General features: G+C 44.2%; 1 protein-coding gene across 1 annotated transcript; it reads right to left on the reverse strand.

Moving 5' to 3' along the window:
- Positions 1-1,654: 1,654 nt before the first annotated feature.
- On the reverse strand, positions 1,655-23,038 carry Il5ra (interleukin 5 receptor subunit alpha). The gene is made up of 10 exons (XM_070018411.1): positions 22,966-23,038; positions 20,812-20,957; positions 19,954-20,092; positions 18,613-18,787; positions 18,357-18,544; positions 16,204-16,349; positions 15,240-15,378; positions 5,625-5,721; positions 3,588-3,672; positions 1,655-1,741 (listed from the first exon to the last, which is right to left on the reverse strand). The coding sequence occupies exons 1-10, from the start codon at positions 23,036-23,038 to the stop codon at positions 1,655-1,657; spliced, it is 1,275 nt and encodes a 424-aa protein (XP_069874512.1).
- Between the last annotated feature and the right edge of the window lie 1,153 nt (positions 23,039-24,191).

Genomic DNA, 24,191 nt, shown 5'->3' on the forward strand with positions numbered 1-24,191 from the left:
GCCCACCAAGGACCTCTGATACATGCTCATCTTGAGAACACCTGACCAGAGTCCCTTCATATTTGTACGTGAGGGTTTCTGAAGGCGACCATCAGAGATTCTCCATGGATTGAGTGAGCAAACAAGTTTGCCAGTTACCTGAGCACTCAGTGAGCCTTGCCTTCCTGGTCCATGTCTAAGCAAGCTTTATTTTTTTCCTGACAGTCCTCTCCTCATTACTGGCACCACAGGATCCTTGTATCCATTCCTTACCCGGCCCTCAGTAGCTGCTTCCGCCAACTGGCAGTCAAACTCCATGAAATGGAAGGCAAAGGCAGGCTTATCAAGAGGAGAGAGTGAGGTGTGAAGGTCTGGCATTTGCCACTTGGGTTGAACAACTGGTAATTGGCAGCTGCGGCAAATGCTATGCTTTTTGTTCTGAGCCCAGCCTCAGCCAGAATTCTGCTAGAAAAATTAGATGTAGTAGTCACTGTATCCCCTTTGGAGGATCATAACGGACTAAAACAACTCCAGAAAGCACATTGAGAGTGTGCCATGAAGCTGGGCACTAGTGGCTACTCAGGAAGCTGAGATTTGAGGATCACAGTTCAAAGCCAGCCCGGGCAGGAAACTCCCTGAGACTCTTATCTCCAATCAACTGCTCAGAAAAAGCCACAAGTGGCCCTGTGGCTCAAGTAGTAGAGTGCTAGCCTTGAGCAAAAGAAGTTCAGGGACAGCACCCAGGCCCAGAGTTCAAGTCCCAGAACCAGAAAAAAAAAAAAAAAAAGGAGTGTGCTCATGGTGGGGATTCCAGGACCCTGTACAATCATACCATTGCACCTGCTCCCATCTCTGCCCAGAACACAGCTGTGCTTGATTCCACTTTCTGCTCCTGAAAAGGCCTGTACGATGCAAACTCATAGAAGATGATGGAGAGAAGAGAAATCTCCATACAGATTGGAATGTTTAATGGGCTGGTCTGTGGGAATGCTCTGGGACTTAAGAGCTAGGTAGATACAGCGTCAAAATTGCTCTGAGGTTTGGCAGCAGATATCTTCTTAGGAGGTTGATTCTTTTTGGTGGTGGTGGTGGTGGTGGTGGTAGGGGGCTTGAACTCTGGGCTTAGGCCCTGTCCCTCAGCTCTTCAGCTTAAGGGGAGAGCTCTACCACTTGGGCCACAGCGCCACTTCCAGTTCTCTGGTGGTTTATTGGAGGTAAGAGTCTCTCAGACTTTCCTACCCGGGCTGACTTTGAAGCATGATCCTCAGATCTCAGCCTCCCAAGTAGCTAGGCTTACAGGCGTGAGCCACTGGCTCCAGCTCAGGAGGTTGATTGTTGATCTGGGGGTCCTTTCAACTCACTACTGTCACTTGTACATAGAAGTTTGAGGTGAGTCATGCAAATTGCAACATTTGGCAGGTGCAAGGAAGTGTCTCACTATATCAAATCAGGATGAAATAAGCAACAGAATACTCGATTAGTTGGTCACGTTGCCAAGAACAGGGAGATCTTGATGAAGCACGCACACTTTCAGACCTATCCATCCTAAGGTATTGTCTTGTGGCTACACTGTATATGCAGTAAATTCTGAACACCTGTTGTCCAAGAAACAGCTGTCCTATTCTTATTGCAGAATCATGCGTGAGAGTGTTGCTTGAGAATGCCACAGTGACCATCAAAACACAGAATGTTCCAAGACCTCCATTCCACATTCTTCCACATAACTTACAACTTCAAGTTCTGTACCACTGGAACCAGTTTTCTGGAAGAAAAAAACAAACAAACATCCTTTAGATGAGCATCTTGTCTTTTTGGATTTATTACAATTGAATTTAAGTAACTTTTTTTTTGCCAGTCTTGGGGCTTGAACTCAGGGCTTGGGCACTGTCCCTAAGCTGCTTTTGCTCAAGGCTAGGGCCATACCAGTTGAGCCACAGGCTCCATTTCTGGCTTTTTCTGTGTATGTGGTACTGAGGAATGGAACCCAGGGTTTCATGCATGCTAGGCAAGCACTCTACCACTAAGCCACCTTCCCAGCCCCTCCATAATTTTAAGAATAAAAATAGTGACTTTGGGGCTGGGAAGGTGGCTCAGTGGTAGAGTGTTTGCCTTGCATGCATGAGACCCTGGGTTCAATTCCTCAGCACCACATAAGCAGAAAAAGCTGGAAGTGGCGCTATGGCTCAAGTGGTAGAGTGCTAGCCTTGAGCTGAAGAGTTCAAGGACAGCACCCAGGCCCAGAGTTTAGACCCCATGACCAAAAAAAAAATAGTGACTGCTGAAGAAAACATGAACATATAAAGTAGGAAGAAGAAAAAGATCCTCATGAACTTGTACCTCAAAACATACCCCACTGTATACTAACGCTCCTCAGCCCTCTTTCTAGGCATAAAGTTGCCTTTATATTTATAATGATACTACCATATGATTAAATAGGCTATATCAAAGGGAGATACCACTTTAATTAACTTACTATTTGGTGCTGGGAATGGATCCGAGGTTCTTGTGCTTGCAGAGTACAATATAAACAAACACAGCCTTTGCACAGCCTTATCAATTTCTTTCATTCTTTGTAACATTGTGTAGTCTCTCAAATTATATTGTTCTATGTTCATAGACATCATCTTTCTTTTCCTTTTCTTGGATTATTTTGTGGGTGTGTATGGGCTGCTGGGGACTATCTCCAAATCCCATACCTAATAGGTAGATGCTCTACCACTGAGCTTCAGCCTTTCTGGTTGTTGCTGTTGTTGTTTTGATACTTTGTTTTGTTCTTTAAATCACAGGAAATTAAAAGCTGGTTCTAAAATTTTCATAGTAATGCAAAAAAAACCCAGAATAATAAAAAATCACGTTTTGAGGCCTGTTTGCCCTACCTGATCTCAAGGTTGGTCCTAAAGCTATAGGAACCCTGATAGAAGTGTTTTGTTTAAAAACAGATAAATAAATCATTGATACCAAAAAAATAGCCTAGCACTGGAGTCACTCACATATGTGGAAAACTAACTTTTGACAAGGATGTCAAGATAATTCACTTAGGCAATACTATTTCAACAAGTGATTTTGGAAAGTGACCATTTGGGAAAATCCCTGGATTCTGGCTGGTGAACAGAACATGAAAATGTCTATTCAGGGGCATCAATTTTCCCTAGATGGTTCTTTACATATTTACACATTTACATTTAACAAATGTAGAGGTATTGATGAACATTTACAACCCCCATTTAGCCAAAGAACAGGACCATGGAAGTAAAAGGAAAGCTCCTGTCTCCTGATCCACCTAGCTACATTACAGCAGAACAAAAAAGCCCGAAAGGTTGCAGGAGACTCAACCCTGGGCACTTGGAACATATCTTCTTAGGCCAGGCACCAGTAGCTCACATCTATAATCCTAGCTACTTGGGAGATTTGGGGATTTCAGTTTGAAGCCAGCCAGGGCAAGAAAGTCCATGAGACTCTCATCTCTAATTAATCACAGAAAAAGCCAGCTGTGGCTCAAGTGGTAGAACACTAGCTTTGAACAAAAGAAACTCAAGGACAGTGCCCAGGCCCTAAATTCAAGCCCCAAGAAGGTCAAGAAAAAAAAAAGTTAACTTTTTCAACATTACCTCATAGTGAGTGATCACAAAGAAGTCTTTGATGTTACTTTTGGGTGCTGGAACTGGTGGAAACAACTTGGTCCACAAATTATATCTGCAAAGAGAATAAAGGAAGGAATTATGTGCCTTCAAATACCAAGTCTAAACATCCACCTCATTGGTTTTACAACTAGCTGCTTCATAAAGGCAGAATCTTTACTGATCAACAATTCTAGACATCTGCGTCAGCTGAGGACCCTGCAAGGCTGTAATACAGCTTCTGAATCAACCAACAGAGACAAACTAGCAACTGTTCTATGCATATTGCCAGGCCAAAGGTTTGAAGATAGACTCCAAATACCCACTTAATAGCACCAGGCAGTTACCTGCAGTGCTGGATAAGGTATTCCTTTGTCAATTGTGTTGAATCATGGACATTTTTTTCTTTTCCTTTCCTTTAAACTACCTTCCCTCTCCCCTTATATCCTCCCTTCGACAGATGCTACCCAAATATAACAACTATGATAGTAATCTACTTAACATGAAAGGTTTTGTACCCTATGTCGTGACAAAGCTAAGACAGAACATGTTGTGTGTGTGTGTGTGTGTGTGTGTGTGTGTGTGCATGTGCATGCATGCATGCGTGCACACACACACACATGCGCGTCTGTACTGGGGCCAGGGTATTGTCTCTTAGCTTTTTCACTCAAGGCTGGTGCTCTACCACTTGAGCCACACCTCAGGTTCCAACTTTTTGCCAGTTAATTGGAGTTAAGAACCTCATGAATATGCCTGCCAGGCTGGATTCAGACCTGGTTGTCAGAGCTCAACCTCGTGAGTAGCTAGGATTGTAGGCATGAGCCAGGTATCAGAGCAGAAGCTTGTGATTCCTTAAAGGACACTTTTCTCCTGAATACCGAAGTGGATAGGTAGGGAGTGTTTATAAAGCCATTTTCAGGTCACAAGATTGGATACCAGATATTCATGGCATTTCTAGACTCTTTTTAACTTAAGCACAATCAGTCTTGCCAGGCACCAGTGGCTCTATAATCCTAGCTACTCAGGGCTAAGATCCAAGGATCAAGATTTGAAACCAGGCAGACAAATCAAAGAGATTATTTCCAATTAGCTAATAAAAAGTCAGAAGTGGAAGTGTGGTTCAAGGGGTAGAGTGCTAGCCTTGAATGAAAAAACAAACAAACAAGCAAGAATGCAAGGCCCCGATATCGAGTCCCAATTCCAGCATCATCATCATCATCATCATCATCATCATCATCATCATCATCATCATCATCATCATCCACTCTTGCCAGGTGACAGAAGATCCAGGTAGGATGAGCCCTGATTATTGAGACTCATCATGTGGGGGAATGGTGGTGATGTCAGCCTCTGGTGAGTTGTGGTCTTTTACCTGGGGTATAAAAAGCCTTCGTTGATGGCTTACCAAAGACCTGCTGGAAATGGAGCTCTTCTGGCTTGAGTGGGAGAGCACTAGCCTTGCTCAAAAGAAGCTCGAAGTTCTTTCTAATTTTGTGGCTCTTACTTTCTGTATCCTTTGGGAATTACACTACCAGCATAAGCACTTAATTAAAAAGATCTCATAAAGAAAAAGAAGGAGGAGAAGGAAGCGGAGGAGGAGGAGGAGGAGGAGGAGGAGGAGGAAGAGGAGCAGCAGCAGCAGTAGCTCAGGGATAGTGTCCAGGCTTTGAGTTTAAGACCCAGGACTAGCACCCCCCAAAAAAACCCAAAAAACAAAAAGAAAAAGAAAACAAAGACAAGCAATTACCCAGTGAAGTACTGAAAGGTAAAAACCTTCCACCTACATCCATTTACTGTCAACAAACTCACAGGGGGATTTGCAGTGGCAGACGGCTGGACCTGGTCTAGTTTCTGTACATCGTGAGCCAGTATTCAGCACTTTGGATTTGGTGTCTATCTACCTCAGAATGATCCACACAGAAAAATGCTATAAACCCCACATGACAATGATGCCCTTCCAGCTCGCGTACACTGAGCAAGGCTTGAAAATGCCTTACTCAGACACAGCTACACATGAAGAATACCTACACTCTGCAGATGAGGAAGGAAATGAACAAGAGAATGCAGACCGTGGCTGTGAGTGCAATGAAAAGCCATCCTGCCCAGGGCTCCTGCTCATCATTCCCTGATTGGGAAAAAGAGAGAGAAAGAGAAAGCGTTAGAATCAAGGGGGAGGTAAGGGAAGTGAACAGATTTCAGGCATCACAAAGCTTGGGTGTGAGTCCCAGAGTCTTGAACAACACTAGACACATGGCTGAACTTTCCTGAGCCTGAGATTTCTCACCTGTTAAAGCGTCCACCTCACAGAGTTGATATGAGAATAGAATGAGCTCATGAAAACAAGGCCACTTTGAAGCATCAAGCATTAGTTATTCAACCAGCAAGTATTTTAGGAATCTCTTCCTTGTACTGTGCTTCCTGAGCCCTGGAGCTTATTAGCTTTGGGTGAGGACTAAGGTTTTAGACTGCAGACTCTACAATAAATGCTATAGGACCCTAATGATCTCCCCTTGCTCTCTTTCATAGCCAGGAAAGTAGAAGAAAACTTGTCATGGTCAGTACTATAAAGGTTCAGCTCACAGCACCCAGGGACTGGTTTGTTTTTGCTTTTTGCTTGCTTTTGTTGTTTAGTTTGCTTTTTTTCTTTTTGGGGGGAGCAAGATGGTGGCACAGAAATAGAAGGAGGAAGGATGAACAAATGCAAGCACGGATTTTCCTGCCTGGATGGCTTTGAACTGGGATTCTTAGATCTCCGCTTTCTGAGTAGTTAGGATTACAAGCAGGAGTCACAGATGCCTGGCAGAAGAAATGTTTTTGTTAAAGTTCCTGGTTCACTTAGAGAGGAGAATTCAGAACCTGAGTCTCCTCCCTAATACACCATGTACTACTCCATTAATTCTCCAATCAAATCCTCTGAACAAATATTAGGCTCCCATTAGGTATTTAATGATGTGCAAGAGACTGTGATCATTGTGCTTAGAAGAATGTACGTGAGCCCTTGTATCCTACAGCCTGGAGTCCATCAAGGAAGAACTGCATGAAGCAAACATCACAGTCGTTATAAGTTACCATGGCACGCTTCAAACCACATTATACCAGGAGAAAAAGAGTTCTAGTCCTCAATTTTGCCATGAGTCGTTTCTTTTATAAAACAACAAACACATGGAAGTCAACATTTCCAGTGCTCTAGAACAGCTTTAAGACTTTCCCAAAGCCTCAAATCTTGTAAACCTGGAAACATGCAAGTATGAAGAGGGGGAGTTATATCTGTATTTAATGAATGACTCTCACTCCGAATGAGTGACTCTCACTCCGCCAAAGCTCTTCCTTTGCTGTCTCCAGGGCAGTTATCTAGATTTCTCTGCTGCTCCCCAAACCTTTCATCTCCCTCGCAATCTCTTCTCCCCGACTTTCCAACATTCACAGAGTCCTTTATCTTGACTAAGCCATGGCTTTGCTCAGCCAAACCTTCTGCCTGTCATCAAATACTTTCTTCCTTTAGCCTGATTTCTTGAATAAGGTGATTCAGGCTGATGGGTTTTTCTACTTCCAAAACTGTCTTTAAAAATCATCATTAATGCCTTCCTCGTCTAATCCAAACAATTCTTGGGGGTTGTTTCCCTGAGCTTTCTTTTTCTTGCTCTTTCAGCATTTGACACGGCTGGTGTCTGAGCCCACGCTGACCAGCTGAGCCCACGTTGAAATGGAGCCATGAGTGCTCTGACTCATGACTTCCTTCTTCCACCGCATTTCCTTTGTTCTTTTAAACAAAGGAAAGGGAGGGGAGCTGTGGCTCAAGGGGTAGAACCCCAGCCTTGAGTGGAAAAAGCCAAGGAGCATGGGGCCCAGTACTGTAAACCAAAACACAAAATCAAATTTCCACTGGCCCTTTCAACAAGCTCATCCCTTGGTTCTTCTACTGTAGTCTATTTCCAAACACTGAAAAGTGTCTTTAAATTCCCCCCAAATCTTCTCGCAAGTCTTTATTCCTGGCACACAGCAGCTCCAGGTCTAAATCATGAATCACCCATTGGTGACAGATCACTTGAGTGCTTCTCAGAGCTGGCCATAGTCCAAACCAGATTTATGATCTGCTTTGTTTCGAAACAACTTCTCCCCTGACTTTTGCATTTCAAGCCCTGTTCTTTCAAGCTGCCAACCTCAAATCCTTGAAGCTACCTTGGTTTCCCCCATTCTCCCTGGCCACGCCCCCTTCCCTCACCTCCTTGATTTACAACGGAAATATGGAGCCATATGCTTTTGGCTCCTGCCAAGTCTGGAGATGTGGATTCTAGGCCCAGTTTGCCATGTAGGAGTTCATCCTGGAGTTCCTTGACTCAAACTAAGGCATCTATAACACACTCTCCAGAGCCTTCTCATGTGGCTATGTGGCGTTCACCACAGGAAAGCCCTGGTTTAGGATCCTGTCCTGCCTGTCCTAGCTGTTGGACCCAAGTATGTGATCCCCTGTTTAATGAAAGCGGTTGCTTTGCAAATAGCTATTTCCCACTAGGTGGGACTAAGAGGCTTTATTTAAAAAACAAGACAAAACAACAACAACAACAAAAAGCTATTATTGCCAGGCACTGGTGACTCCCACCTGTAATCCTCGCTACTCAGTAGGCTAAGAGCTCAGGATCAAGGTTCAAAGCCAGCCCAGGCAAGAAAGTTCCTAAGATTCTTGTCTCCAATTAACCACCAAAACGCTGGAAGTGGATCTGTGACTCAGGTGATAAAGTGTTGGCCTTAGGTGAAAGAGCTGAAGGACAGTCCTTTGGTTACGGGAGTACTGTGAAAGAAAAGCTTAATTGTGACGTGTCTTCATGTCTACTATAAATAAGCGTCAGCTGCACCTTGTAAAATGACAGGAAAAAAAATCCTCAGAGGCAAACCTTTTCTTTCCTTTTTCCCAAATCCCATTGACTACCAGGGCTTCTAGAGTTCATGTCTGACTGCCTGGATTTGAACTCGGCGTCTTGTGAAACCTTGTTTTTAATGGCATTTTCCCATGGCTAATATAAAGAGCGCCGGGTTCCACATGCTGCTGTCTTTTCTTCCTGCTTTGCTTCTGACTAACAGACTCAGGCTGCTACACATCCCCATTTCTGACACCAACCATGCTCGCCTCCATTGTTCCAAAGGTCTGAATAAGTACATTCAGAATCTCTACCATCACCAGCATGTCTGTGGATTCAGCAAGGGAAAAGTCAGGAAATAAAAAGTCTACAACGAAGGGACAGAGAGGGCAAAACGTGGGCTCCTGCAGAAACCACAAGCATCGTGGTAAACACCACCAGGGGTGAGGTGTCATAGGACGCATTCACTCATCCAGCTCAACTTGTGAAATCTCCTTCTACGCTGCTATGTCAAGTCCTGATAATAGTTCCGTTAGTCTTCTGCCCAGGATTACAAAAATCTTTGCAGTTAAACCACTCCCTGGTTTATTCAGTTCCTCTCTTACTTTGATAAGCAAAGATTCTCACTGAATTAGCAATAAAAGATAAGGGCTACTGATTTCCTTTCAATTAAAAGGAAAGTTATTAGTATATGCAGGGTACTAGGTGGGAGGGAGTTCGCAATGAGCCCTTTCTCTGGGGATGCCTCTCTAGTAGGTGCTCCTAGAAAGCCAAATCCAAACAAAATTCACACCCAGAACACAAGGTGAGCGTTCCTGCAAAGTAAATCTAAATTAGCAGGGAAAGTTAGTGAAAAAGAAAAAGTTATCACATACTCACTGCTGAGTAGAAATTACTTGTAAATTATCCACTATTGATTTACCAATTAGAGAGAGAGACAGAGACAGAGACAGAGAGAATGACTCATTATAAATGATTTTGCTGCAGGCAAAGCAGGGAAACGGGGTCTATAGACAGGACACATGGTTTGGGTTAAAACAGTTGAGATTCTATAGCCTTGGGCTTTTTTTTTTTTTTCCAAAGTAAAGATTTCATGCATGGTTTGGAGTCCAGTCCCAAGACTGGGTAGAAAAAAAATGATAGGTGATTTGAACTCTCTCTGTGGCTCACGGTGGCTGCCATTGAAAAGCAAGTCACAGACATTTGTTTTGAGGAAGATGATCAGCTCTCTCATTTAGCCATGCAGAGACCAGTTTTTGAAAAAGGAAGGCACATAGTTTGTTCCACAGAGATGGCCACCACTCTCTACCTCATTTCTGCTCTGCAGGTATCAACAGCTTAAACTGCTTGGGGAATTGATCTGTCTGATTTCTGTGACTTCCGCTTCCATTTCTTTTGGCCTCTCAACCAATTGATCTTGCAGATGAACCAGTACCCTGAACTTCTGTTGTTAGATGTTCTAGGATATACCTATGGGATGGTAGCCACAGAGAGAGAAGGAAATCTCTTAAGTGTTGGACTAACTTTGTCCCATCCAGCCCTGCCTCTGGCTGCCTTGGTGGGCTTGTAAAATCTGGCTTGGGTGCTATTGTCCCTCTAGTTCCAAAGTTCTACCGTTGATGTAGCCAAGACAAATAGTTCTCAGGAGACAGGTTTGATTTGGAAGCCTTTCCCACCTTCAGTGCCCACTAAAGGTATGGACTTTCAATGCATCTGTATCAATTTTGAATCAGATTACAGACTCAACCATGTGTTTTTTCAGGGAAAAGAGCTAATTCGTAAATTAACTGGATCCTTCTAATGAAAGCAACCCTGCTGCGTTATTAAGACCAGCAGGTAGATTTGGGGAAAACTTCAAATGGCACCAACAGGGCTGGGTAATTGAGAGGATGTCAATGTCTGTAATACGAGGTTTAACCAGCACCCTGTGGCTTTCCTCTGGGTGTAGAGTAAAAGAGCTCCCACTTCACACAAAACTTTTGTGTGTGGGAACTTCCCAAAGCAGCTGTCAAATAGACAGTGGGCCATCCCTGGTTTAAGGAATGGAAGAGCAGCAGAATGCACCCTGAGGGAATGACGCATAGAATAATCCACGAGCCACTATAAAGTGCACAGACATGGGTTCACCTGGAATAACTGCGTCTAAGTGGACCAGAGTACAGAGAGGGGTAGAGACTGGAGCTGGGTGCAGTGGGTATACATGGTGGCTGTACGCTCGAGACCCTCATCTGCATCACCTCCATTGGGCTGAGAGTCTCAGTAGCTCAGGAGAGATCAACACCAAATATCCCAGAGATCAGGGAAGACAAAGAGACTTACGCTACAAATAGTCCTAGCCCTGGAGGACCTGCATTTAAACAAACATGGCGGATAACTTGGAGAGAAACAAGGGAGACAAGAGGGTTCTGAAGAGGTGGATGAAAACAATGCCGGTCTGGGGATGGATGGAGGCTGAGAGAAGCAATAGCTGTCAGAGCTTCTCTTCCTGTGGCTTCCATCTCCTGCGGCTCAGGCATGGCCTCACCTTTTGCCTCGGCCATTCCAGACGGAACATCCTAGAAGTTAGGTGTGGATAGTCAATTGTGTCATGGGGTTCTAGGCCTAGGCCACCACTCACCAGCTGTGCAACTTTGGTCATTATCTTCTCATGTGCACAAGTGTATATGCATGGGCTTGCCTAGCCTAGAACTAGGCCCAACGATAAAGTCCCAATTGGCAGCAAATCCTGAGGCAGGATTTAGTCATGGGAAAGGGGTGTGGCCAGCAAGAGAGGGTGGTTGAGCCAGAGGAGTAATGAGAATTCAGTGCTTCTGGCCTTTGAAGGCAGAATCTGAAAGCTCCAGGCTAGCCATTCGTCAGGGCAGTGGGACAAAGGCATTTCTGCCCCCAGTCGGGACCAGATGGTAGTGATGCCTAGAAGGGTCAAGCCAGCCTTGAAACTACAGGAGTCTGGGTGAAAGGAAGAGTTTTAGTCAACCTACTACAATGTTTACCCAGCCTAAATGCTCCACTTGCAGAAAAAACAAACATTGTGAATGGTTTTCCTCTTCCTGCTGGGTTACTTGTTGAAACTTTTCCAGCAGTGTCATACTGTGCTGACCCAGAACTTTCCATCTCTTGTCCTAGGAAAGTTTTCAAAGGCCTGGAGTACACAAAGCTGGTCCCTTCTGTGTTTTCCTTTCCTGGCTTGTTCCTTAACTCATGATAGTGAGAATTTAAAAAGATAACGCTGGAAGCTCATCTCTGTCATCCTAGCTACTCAGAAGGCTTAGAGCAGAGGACTCAGGTTTAAAACTAGCCTGGGCAGGGAAGTCTATGAGACTCATGTTGCCAACGAACCACCAAAGCAAACCAGAAATGGAGTCATAGCTCAAATGGTAGAACATAAGCTTTGAGTGAAAAAAAAAACTACGCAAGAGGGTCAGGCCTTGAGTTCAAACCTGAGGAACAGCGTACAGATGCACGCACACACATACACTCACATATACTCACATAAGGGGAGACACACAGACAGAAGGGGGGGCAGGGAAAGAAATATAGGCATAGAAGTGAGAGGGGAGACAAGCTGGAACTCCAGGATCTTGCACTGTCCATAAGCCTTTGGCTCCATGGGTTGTGGAGGAATTACTGGGCTGCTTCACACACAGCCATCACGAATATCCATGGAAGGGGAAAGGCACAGGAGTTCCCTCTGGGAAAGCTTTCCTTCCATCCCAGCCCAATCCCCTACATGCCACACGGGATTCTCTGCGTCAATCTCTGCCTTCAGCCCTAACATTCTAGGCATATCCCATAACTCTGGGACACAGAGCTCAAACCATGAGAGGATGTGAAAACTTGCCGTGAGTACCACGCATGCTTGCTGAAGGTGCTAGCGGTGAGCTCAGTGGAGAGTTCCAGTGATGTGAAAAGTGGGTGAATGTTGCTCTAGGCCCTAGGGGTAAATGCCATGAACCTCAAGCCTGAAGAAGACTTTAAGAAATAGCTTCTCATTCATGCCTAATTCCCCCATCACATAGATCTTGGCTATCAGATGTTGCTTTTAGTGAGGTTGGAGCAAAAGGTCATCGTTCCTTTGAGAGCAATTCCCATGATTATGGCTATGACCTGTCACGGACAAACAAGACCAAGTCTAAGCCAAGAATGTAGCTGCAGGATGCCACTTCCATGCAGCCAGCATGCCCATTCTCCTAGGGAAGGTAGAGAAATTTATTTTCATATAGCTTGTTTCCCACTTGGCATTGGGGCATCACAGAGGGGAAGGAAGAAAAGGTACAGAATTCAAACAACAAAAAGCTTTACTAAGCCAGACGAGGGTGGCTCACGCCTGTGTAATCCTAGCTACTCAGGAGGCTGAGGATCACGGTTCAAAGCCCGCCTGGGCAAGAAAGTCCATGAAACTCTTATTTCCAATAAACACTCAGAAAACCAGAAGTGGCGCTGTAGCTCAAGTGGTAGAGCACTGGCCTTGAGCTGAAGAGCTCAGGGACAGCGCCCAAGCCCAGAGTTCAAGTCCCACGACTGACAAAAAAAAAAAAAAAAAAAAAAAAGCTTTACTAAGGCCAGTGGAAAAGCACAGATAATCAGATAATGTCAGTCAACAGGAAAGATAACAAAGGAACGCACGGAAGAATCCGGAAGTTAAGAAAGTTACAAAAGGAGGAAGACTAGTGAAAATTGGGAAGTTCAGTTAAGAAAGTTACAAAAGGAGAAAGACTAGTGAAAATTGGGAAGTTCAGCAGTTAAGACAGAAGCTGAAAAACAGTAGATAACAAGTATAGATAAATGCAATGGCTGTTTTATTTCTTCTTGCAACTAACCATGCTCTGGAAATCCTAGGATAGGACAGCAGACTGAAGGCGCAGTTTAGGGCATGCAGAGGGGTCCTGCTGATTGCTTTCTTTGTCCCCACTTGAAGTGCCCTCCTCCTCCCCTAACCCAACTGCATCAAACTTAGGGTGTGTGCCACCTTTTATGAAATAACCTTGGGCTATCATGGGTTAATTAGTTAGCTGAATCTATTCTAATTTGCTAATTGGCTCCTGTGTCACCTAGATGAGGAAATTAAACATTAATAGTCACTTCTTGGCTGTTTGACAACTACTGAGTCATTTAATATCTCGATTCTTTCCTTACCATAATTAAAATATAGGGGGTGGACTTAATATCACAGGAAGGGATGATATTTGAGGGGGGGCTGGGGAGGGTAAATGGAAGGGGACGGCTCCAGGGTGCCATTTATGGGCTTGGTAGGAAAGGAGGAAATGAATGTAGCAGCCCAATTGCCCGGAAGACTGCAAGCCGGGCACAATTATGGCTGCACCCACCGGGGGGAAGGAAGAGCCATGCAGAATGTCCCCGAGAGGCTTAGAGTTTCTATTATGTTTATTAATCATCTTGATGAAAAGGAAAGTCTGCATTGATTAAATCCACTAATGATCCCAAGCTAAGCAGGAGAGTAAATTCCAGAAAGGATGGATTTATAAGGTGAGTGCTAATATTAATCAGCTCGTCTTCAGGAAATGGGTGGCAGTAAATGAAATGGGATTTGCTGAGGATAATGCCAATGAGGTGCACCTGGGAGGAAACAGTAATGAGGCCAGATCCAAAGTAGGAAGGTGATAATAATGGAGAGGAGGGGGAGCTCTGAAGAGTGAATGATAAAGGAGGAGGGTAGGTGCACATGAGTGAGCAAGTGCACACATGCCAATACTAGGGCTTGAACTCAGGGCCTGGGGTGCTGTTCCTTAGTTGTTGTTTTTGGTTTTTTTTTTTTTTCCACCACAGCTCCACTTCTGCATTTTTGGGTGGTTCACTGGAGATAAGAGTCACATAAGATTTTACTACCCAGGCAGGATCCTCGAGCTCAGCCTTCTGAGTAGCTAGGATTACAGGTATGAACCATGGCCCCCACTAAATGAATGTAAATGGCAGATCCCAGCTTCACTGAGCCCTTCTGTGGTGGGAGGAGACCAGTAGGAAGTCATGACTGGCACAGTGGGAAGCAAATGCATATTGCACAGTTACACATGCACAAGGTACGGTCACATGGTACAGATGAGGACTAAACATACGCAATGGAGTGCATTCAGACTGATGGAATTTCAGTACGATTTCGGGACTGTCGATGTTGGTTTTCTAGTTGGGATTTTCTTCCACATTTAAGGGCATCAGTTAGTTGTAGGGAGGGGTGTGATTTCGGCAGGCCCATAGGTTCATACGCTGTCCCTCGAGCCAACTCACCCCTTCCATCACAATCCTTCATCTTCCTTCTTTTCCCAAACCAATCTCAACAGACTTCATTGCTCCATTTTTACCCATGGACATAAAGTATGTTGACCATATTCGCCCTCCTCCACCCTCTCCCTTCACCCTCCTCCTCTCATGAGCACACCCATTTTACTTACATGCCTATCATCCAGGTTTTAAGTGAAGGTAATTGTTCAAAAGGGGTTTCACCTGGAGGTTTGCATCAGCTTGATCCTCCTTGATTACTCTCATTTTCCCCCAACCCAGGGCTACCCACTGTTATGCTTTAGGTTATTCTTCCCCTGCCCCAAAATGTTCCCCAAGGGTAAGAACACAAATCCAAAACAGGGACAAAGCCAGGGAGGGTTTGTGCTGAGGAAATGGTGAGTCACTAAGCTTCATCGGTCTCCCAGAAAACCTACATGGTAGAGAAGGCAGAGCGCCAGGGAAGTTGAGTCGATAGCAGAGATGCAGAGATCGCGGTGTGTTTTCAGCCTTGAGTAAGGCCACCACGGTAGCATCAGTATGGGGGACTCACCTGCATGAACAGGCTGACTCCACTCACTCCAGAGCCCCGGCTCACGGCACACAGAGCTCACCGTGGCCCGCACTTGAATGGAATACTTAGAAATACCGTGAGTGGTTGAGATGAATTCATTGGTTGTCACTTTTTCCATCTAGATGGGGGAAAATAGCATTGTAATAATCTCTAGACACATTGTTTATGCCAATGACCATCCTGCAAGGTCATTTGGAGGTCAAGTGACTGTGCAGGCAGTAATTTAAAATCAATAGGAGCCATTAATTAGTGTATTCCAGATGTCTTCAGTGTGATAAATGGCAGTCACCCTTCAGGGAAAGCTGCCTTGGAACTAAAATATAGGAGGTGGTCAATGGTAAAGTCGAGGCGATGGAAGTTGATGTAGATTAAATGGCATAGGTATGGGAATATCTCTTTGGGACCCTGTTTTGATTTTTTTTTTTGTATATATGCTTAGAGATGGGATTGCTGACCATTTGATAATACTATTTTTTAACTTGTCTTTCTATTTTTCACAGCTGCTGCATAATTTCATATTTTAGCCAAAACTAGTCATGAATGAGTCTGATCTTTTGTATTATTTTCAACCCGAACTATGCCCTTTGAAAGAAAAAAAGCTCTAAGATTTTGGCCTATTGCTGTAATACCTGGGGTAGAAGTTAACTTTGACCTTGTGAGTCTTTAACAATACCCAGAAAAGCCACCAGGCAGAGTTTTTTCTTTAATACTTCTAAAATAGACATTTATTATCAAATATTAGAATTATCTGAGAGCCAAGAACAAGTAGTTTATGCTGTAGTCTGAGCTACTTAGGAGTCTGAGACATGGAGAATCATGATTCAAAGCTAACTCTGGGCAGAAAAGTCTACGATATTCCAATTAACCCGCAAAAAGCCAAGCCAGAGGCATGGCTCATGTGGTAGAGTGCCAACTACAAGGGAGAAAAAAAAACAGAATTTACCTGAAAATAACCATTCTTTGCATTACAAATTTTCACTTCATAATCAAAACACTGGACTGGAAAGGCAGAAACTGGTTTCTCCCAATGGATAAAGAGGTGAGTTCCTTGAATCTCAGCTGTGAGGTTCATTGGAGGATTTACTTGATCTGGGTTAAAGAAAGGGAGATCCATGTCACTTCTTTAAGTCACTCTTCTCAAGGCATTTCTAAGACATGGTCCTCTCAAACCACAGGATGCTGGGGCTTCCCAGAGGGCTCCTGTATTGTAACACTGGAAGAGAGCTCACCTTCTGTACCATGAAGAGATGTCCACTAGAAACAGAAGTGACAGATTCAACCCTTTCCCTCACCTCTTCATTACAAGACTCACTCCATCTTTCCAAGTTGTAGCCCAGGCCTGCATAAGCTTGCCCAAGAGAATACCCTGGTGCTCACACCAGATCCCCCTCAGTACTCGCCTCTACATGGCCCAGGACAAGTCACAAAGCACCTGTTATGCCCCTTCCTCAGCGATCTATCTCCCTTGCTCGTCTTAGGACTGTGTAAGGGGAGTGAAAATGACTCCTAGAGGAGAACCTTTGTTTTAGATTCAATGACATAGATAATAATGACATAATCTAAGAATGATATCGCTGCTTCCAGAGCCAGCCATTCTCCCAGAAGAAAAGCCTTAGCCAAGAGAGCACTTAGTGCTTTTTAGCAATTCTAGAAACTGGCCTCAGTAAAATAAAAGCCAGCAAATAACATTTCTGTTGAGTGCTCCAGCCCATATCCAGTTCTACACTGTCCTTGTCTCCCAGATCTTCTTCTGCATCTATTGGCTATTTTTCATGAAAGTGACAATTGTAGGCTACCTAAGAAATAGACAATGGAAGAGATCTGTATGGCAACTCTTTAGCAAGAGTTCAGATTCTTCCAAAACAAAGTCATACTCCATGAGAGCAGATATGTCAGAACCCAAATCATGTCCTTTATTTTAGTGTATTTACTACATCCTTAGCCAGGCACCACTCTAAGTCTTATACCTACAAACAAACAGTCTCATTATCTCCCATTTCCTATGTCAGAAGACACAGAGGAATAACCAGACTGACTAAGGCAACTCAGCAAGGCAGTAGAGCAAAGCTGTCTGGTTCTCCTCAGCCACTGAAAACAACCGTTCATTCAGAAAGTCTTAGCTGTTAATCACCAAGAACCTGCGTGGAATACTCTGGATGTGTTTCATGAATAGAAATATCTAGGACACACTGGGCGCCGGTGGCTCACGCCTACAATCCTAGCTACTCAAGAGCCTGGGATCTGAAGATCATAGCTCAAAGCCAGCCCAGACAGGAAAGTTCCCATAAGACTCTGATCTTCAAATAACCACTCAAAAACCAGAAGTGGAGTTATGACTCAAGTAGTAAAGCACTAGCCTTGAGCAAAAGGGCTCAGGGATAGCACCCAGGCCCTGAGTTTAAGCCCGACAACCAACAAAATTTTTTTTAAAAAAGAATTGTTGAGGACAAAAAGGATGGCCCTCTGTTTCGAGAACTGAGTACTACACTACGGCTGTCATTAGAGCTCAAGAGCACTTAGAGTTGGGCCAGTATGGTAAGGGGTTCTAAGAGGAATCCATGAGGAATTGGGGAGTGGGGGGCTAGCTTGGTAAGGAAAGGCCTCAGGAAGGGAATCCTGGTGGCCCTGGGACACCTTATGGGGGAAAGAAATGCCCAGAGTAGTTCTGGCTTAACTGATCTATGGGTCGCAGGAATTTTATAATCCCTTTCCCCGCTGATGGGAGAAGAAATGGGCTGCTTTAGTCAGTGTGTTCACTGTCCCTGGCTCAGACATTCTCACCTGGTAGAAATGTTGTCATCGAAGGGACATTCCACAATGAATGGGCATTATTTTTTGTGGCCACACCTTGAGGGGTAGGGGACAGAGTGGAAGCTATGACTTACATCTCATAGATAGTAGCCATATTGAGAAACACCCTCCCAATGTCCATGATGGACCCCTTTATCCAGCCAAGCATTTCAGTAAGATAAAGTAAGAAACCTGTCCAGGACTTGTCCAGCTATGGGTTAGATGCTAATCATCTTCAGGAAAGCAATCCTACCTTTTCTAGTGCTGTGATTCAATCATTTCAACCTGGGGAGAAACCCACCTTACCAATGGCATGTAGAGCAAATAGCTGATCCAATGGCTGGATGGTAGTCTGCTTGCTGGAGCCATTTACATGCACTGCGAGCCATTCACGGCCTTTGCTGTGGATAAACGTCTTGGGGAACCAGCATGTGGTATTTCTGCTCCGTGCGTCTTTGCTGTAGGCTTGGCATTGTTCTGTCACGGAGCCATACCTAAATTGGAACACTCGTGAGTCTCCCAAGAAACCAACTTCTTTGCAAAAGTAGAAATAGATACTAACCTATAATAGAGGAAGTACTGTACGTCGTCAGGGGCCTCCTCTCCAGCAAGCCAGGCACAACGCAGAGAAACTCGGTACGACCTTAAACCCGTGTAATTACCTACCACCATGGCGGTGGTGGTGGTGGTGGTGGTAGTAATGCAAGTTAAATTTACGGCGGAGGTCCCAGGAGCCCCTAAGTGGAAAACAACAAGAGCTAAACCTTGCTCTGATCGATTCTGCTCTGATCGATTACTTTTGAGAATTTGCCAAGGGCCAACTTCACCAGAGGGAAGAAACTAGAGTTACCCAGCCCGTGGGCCTGCGGGGAACTGGTAGAATGTTTAAGAGTCAGGGGGTCTTCTGGGGGAGTTGATGGGGTTTATAGCCTCTCAGAGTTCCATGGGACCCTAGCTCCTACTTCCTCATCTCTGTTGCATTGCAATCATGAAGTGGTTTGTTTTTAACTTGCGTTGGTCATGGGGCTTGAACTCACGGCCTGAGCACTGTCCCTGAGCTTTTTTTTTTTTTTTCAAGGCTAGAGCTCTACTACTTTGAACCACAGCTCTACTTTCGTTATTTTTTAGTGGTTAACTGGAGACAAGAGTCTCATACACTTTCCTGCCTGGGCTGACTTTGAACCTCAACCTCAGATCCCACCTCCTGAATAGCTAGGATTACAGGTGTGATGCACCAGCACCTGGTGTGTGAACAGTTTTGCTCTTCTATATACTCCCCCTGTAAGGGGCTGCCACACCACACAGCCTAAAAGCAATGGGACTAGCTGGCTTAACTGACAGAAATCAGAGACAACCCTTTTCTCTCTGTAAGTTGATTGTCTCCAGTGTTTGTTACAGTAACAGAAAGCTGACTAACACAAGAGGAATGAGAAGACAAATGTGACTGGTGCACTCGCATACCTCAACACCTAAAACCCAGCACTCCTATCTTCTCTTTTTTTTCTATTTTCTTTTATATTTCCCTTTCTTTCTTTCTTTCTTTCTTTCTTTCTTTCTTTCTTTCTTTCTTTCTTTCTTTCTTTCTTTTCTTTCTTTCTTTCTTTCTTTCTTTCTTTCTTTCTCTCTTTCTCTCTTTCTCTCTCTCTTTCTCTCTTTCTCTCTTTCTTTCTTTCTTTCTTTGTGTGTGTGTATTTAATCAGAAGTATCAGTAGCCCTATGTATCAGAAATTGCATAAATAGGCATTCTAGCAGGGTGTCTGGAAGGAATGGGCTGTGGGAAGAAGAAGAGATGGACACTTTGGTCAGGTGAAGAAGATACAGCCACAGGTAACTGACCAAAGTTGTTGGCTTTGCTTTCTCTGAAAAGTCTGACGTACAATCCTGGGTGCCTGGTGGTCATTACCTGGTGGGGCTTGAAGTTCTGCAGAAACCCAGGTGCTGGCCAGGAGCGAGCCCCGGTACCACGCAATGGTCTGCACGCTTGCCGAGAAGCCACGATGGAGCGGAATTACACACCTGCTTTCAGTCTTCCTGGTTTCGTACTAACAACAAAATCCAACAGCCATGAGATACATCACAAGGGAACAAGGTCTTCAAGAGCTGTTTCTTAGTCAACAAGCCTTTGATTCCATGTTTGAAATGGCACATCAATAAAACCCAGTGAGTTTTGTTAGAATGAATGACAAATACAAAAAGGTTGGACTACAACCTAATTCCTCAGTGACACATGACTATGTTCCTCTAATAACAATAAATGAAAGATGATTATAATTAAAGCACAGGATCCCTTTGATTTTGATCACTCATATTAGTTTCATTCTCCAAAAGTAATTGCTCAGCAGGAAGTTCGTTAAAATTCTACCTTGACTGTGAAACGGTTAATACAGGTTGCCTCTCCCTTCAGCGGGCTTAGCTGCACACCTAACGTGTAGCAGGTGTGTTAGGATATCTAAGACACCCAGCAGTTGCTCCAGGTTGCAAACACAAGAAGTAGATGAACTTGGCTTTGAGCTTGCTTTCTCTACCACCGGACCTTCCTCTGTCCCACCATTTACCTGGCTATTTATCTCCTGTACTTTTGGCCATATTAGAAGAAACATAAAACCAGTATGTAATGCCCTGTACTTAACAATGTAGTAATTCTGTTGTGCATTGTAGTTTATACCAAATAATAAGCATGGAATTATTCACAGATACCCGTACTGGTATTTCACAAAGATATGGGGATCAAGTGTAAGAAGCGTGTAGAATGGACACTCACGTCATCTTCTTGTGGGCTGTGTATTTTCACATAATATTCTAGATTAACATTCCATGGCTCCTGGTCAGGATTTGGGTGCCAACGCAAAAGAACTTGGGACAAACCCATAAATTTGATGGTGAAGTTGACAGGTGGAAGAAGTAAAACTATGATTCAAAGAAAAAAAAAGAAGCAATACAATGCCCGTTTGCACATTAACAGTACTTTATCACTGAAGGTTCAAGTCCAGAGTCTTGCACTTGCCAGCAAGTACTCTACCAGCAAGCTCCATCCCCAAGCCTCTTAAAATTCTAACAATATTTTGTTGTGTAACATACTATTTTCTTATGGCATTTAGAATACATAATGCTGAAGTAATCTTGGAAGAACTCTTTTAAAATTGGTTTTATTTTCTTAACTTTGCCTGCAGTATTTATTTGTTTTTATTTTATTGAAGATGAATATTTACTACATCACAAGTCATTGTATTTGTAGTTCTCAAACGGAGGGTCATTATTTATTAATGAGTTTGGTTAGCAATTTACTGGGTCGTGAGCAGCATTTTTATTAGTATGGGTTCATTGTAACACAGGGAATTCATTGTGTTGTGCCCGTTCATGCTATCCACATGACAGAAACAGAAAACAGCAGGATACATCAAATGTCATGGCAACTGCTTTGTGAATGCCTTGTTTCCATGACACAAAGTTACCTATGTAAATGGCATACATTTCTTTTTATGAGTCACAGTCAAAAGTATATGAGAGCTGGGTGCCTGTGGTTCATGCCTGCAATTCTAGCTACTCAGGAGGTTGAGATCTGAGGATCACAGTTGGAAGCCAACACAAGAAGAAGGTCCATGAGATGCTTGATCTCCAATTAAACACCAAAAAGCCAGAAATGGAGGGGTAGTTCAAGTGGTGCCAGCCATGAACAGAAAGGCCAAGTGAGAGCTTGAGGCCCTGAATTCAAGCCCCAGTATTGGCACAAATACACACACACACACACACACACACACACACACACACGCACACACACATGCACACACACATATATACACACATATATACACACACATGTATATATATGCATGCATATATACAAAATATCTACTATCTAAAGAGTTTATATTTTTTCTTTTTCTTTTTTGCCACACTCCAGCCAGTGTTCTGCTGGTTTATTGGAGATGGAATCTTGTGGATCTTTCTTGTCAAGCTGCTTTTGAAACAGGACCCTGCAAGTCTCAGCCTCTTGAGTAGCTTAGATTATAAGAGTGAGCCACAGGTGCCCAGCTAAGAGTTTGTATTCTGATAAGGATAAATATTTTATTTTATAAAAATTTCTGAGCTGTATCGGGTACCAGTGGCTCATGCCTATAATCCTAGCTACTCAAGAGGCTGGGATCTGAGGGTTGCAGTTCAAACCCAGCCCATGCAAGAAAGTCCGTGAGACTTTTATCTCCAATAAACATCTCAGAAAGGGCTGAAAGCAGTCTGTGTCTCAAGTGGTAGAGTGCTAGCTTTGAGCACAAAGAGGCTCAGGGACAGTGCCCAAGTCCTGAGTTCAAGCCCCAGAATGGGAGGGGAAAAAAAGAATCCTGCTTGTGAGTTTAGTTTGGAGAAATTCATGCTACTCCTTTTATATTGTACAAAAGTTAAGTTATTCTTTTTTTTTTGGGGGGGGGGTCCGGTCGTGGAGCTGAACTCTGGGCCTGAGCGCTGTCCCTCAGCTCTTCAGCTCAAGGCTAGTGCTCTACCACTTGAGCCACAGCACCACTTACGGCTTTTTTCTTTTTGCTTATGTGGTGCTGAGGAATCGAACCCAGGGCCCTCAGGCATGCAAGGCAAGCGCTCTACCACTGAGCCAAGTACAAAAGGGAAGGGGAGAGGAGAGAAAGGGGAGGAGAGAGAAAAAGAAGAGAATAGGGGAGAAAAGGAGAAAGGAGAGGAGAAGGGAGGGGAGGGAGCAAGGGAGGAGAGGGGAGGGAGAAAGGGGAGGGAGGAGGGGGGATGGTGGGGAAAAGAGGGCAGGGAATGGGGAGAGGGGAAGAGAGGAGGGAAGAGAAGGGAGGGGAGACGGGAGGGGAGGAGGGAAAGGAAGGGAGAAGAAGGGATAGGAAAGGGGAGAAGGGAAAAGAGAGAGGAGAGGAGACTGAATTGACTGGAACGTCCTTACGCTTTCTGTCAGGAACCAAGTCCACTTGCAATATCACCACAGCCCCCAAAAGAATCAGCAGTGCAGGCACCATGATAGTCTGACCCTACTGGAAACAGGAGAAAACCAGAGTCATCCAGCCGGCATTTCTAAGCAAAACTCACAAGGTGTGCTATAGGCATCTCTGACCTTGAACAAGCATGAAGGGCATATGCCTGCAATAGGGACACGTTCGACTTTGCTCTTTGGTGGTGGATCATAGCCTGAAGAGAAGAATGAAATTAGTCATTGTAGACTAATCAAGAAACTGCCCCCAGTGAAGGCCTACTGCAGCCACAGTGGGCACAATGAGATTCTGATTTGACACTTAGAGAATAAACGACTGTCCCAAACTCTTACAAAAGAAGGTAGGTGTGCCCACAGTGCAAATCTGGAATCAAAGGAGAAGACAGGCCTCCAGGAGACCAGACAAGGCCTTGGCATAGGAAAATTTCTAGGCACAGTGAAGAAAAGATGTAAGCATTTCCTTTTTCATGAGTGAGCACTAGAATATGAGCCATAGACAAGGGGAAAAAGCTTGGTGGAGAATGGATCTTTCCCAAGGAAGCTGCTTAATCCCACCAAACATACGACAACACAGCATCAAATACACAAACGCACAAACAACGACAGAAACAGCAACAAAAGCAAATAGCTCACTTGACAAGAAACTTCCCAATTTATCATATGGGGGAAAAATACCATATCACAAATGCAGGGGAAAAAAAAGGAATTTTTGTTTTTTTGCTGGTCTTGGGGCTTGATCTCAGTGCTTGGGCATTGTCCCTGAGCCTGTTTGTGTTCAAAACTAGTGCTCTACCACCTGAGCCACAACACTGCTTCCAGCTTTTGCTAAGTAGCTTATTGGAGATAGGAGTCTCACCGACTTCTCTGTCTGGGCTGACTTTGAACAGCGATCTTCAGATCTCAGCCTCCTGAATAGCTAGGATGATAGGCAACATGAACCACCATCATCCAGGTTGGAGTTTGCCTTTGCTTTGAGTTTCTTTTTTTTAAGGAGGAGCAAAGGAGGGGTGATGCAGAAAGGGAGGGAGGAGAGAGGGTGAACAAATGCCATCATACTATTCTGTATATACTATGTGAACAATGAACCATGTATCTTGTGGGCACAGATAGGAAAGGGAAAATGGGAAAGGGGTGATATTGTCCAAAAAAAGAAATATACTCATTATCTGCCTTATAAAATG

The sequence above is a fragment of the Dipodomys merriami genome, unplaced genomic scaffold, assembly GCF_024711535.1.
Source record: "Dipodomys merriami isolate MVZ:Mamm:240054 unplaced genomic scaffold, mDipMer1.0.p SCAF_13, whole genome shotgun sequence".
Lineage (NCBI taxonomy): Eukaryota > Metazoa > Chordata > Mammalia > Rodentia > Heteromyidae > Dipodomys > Dipodomys merriami.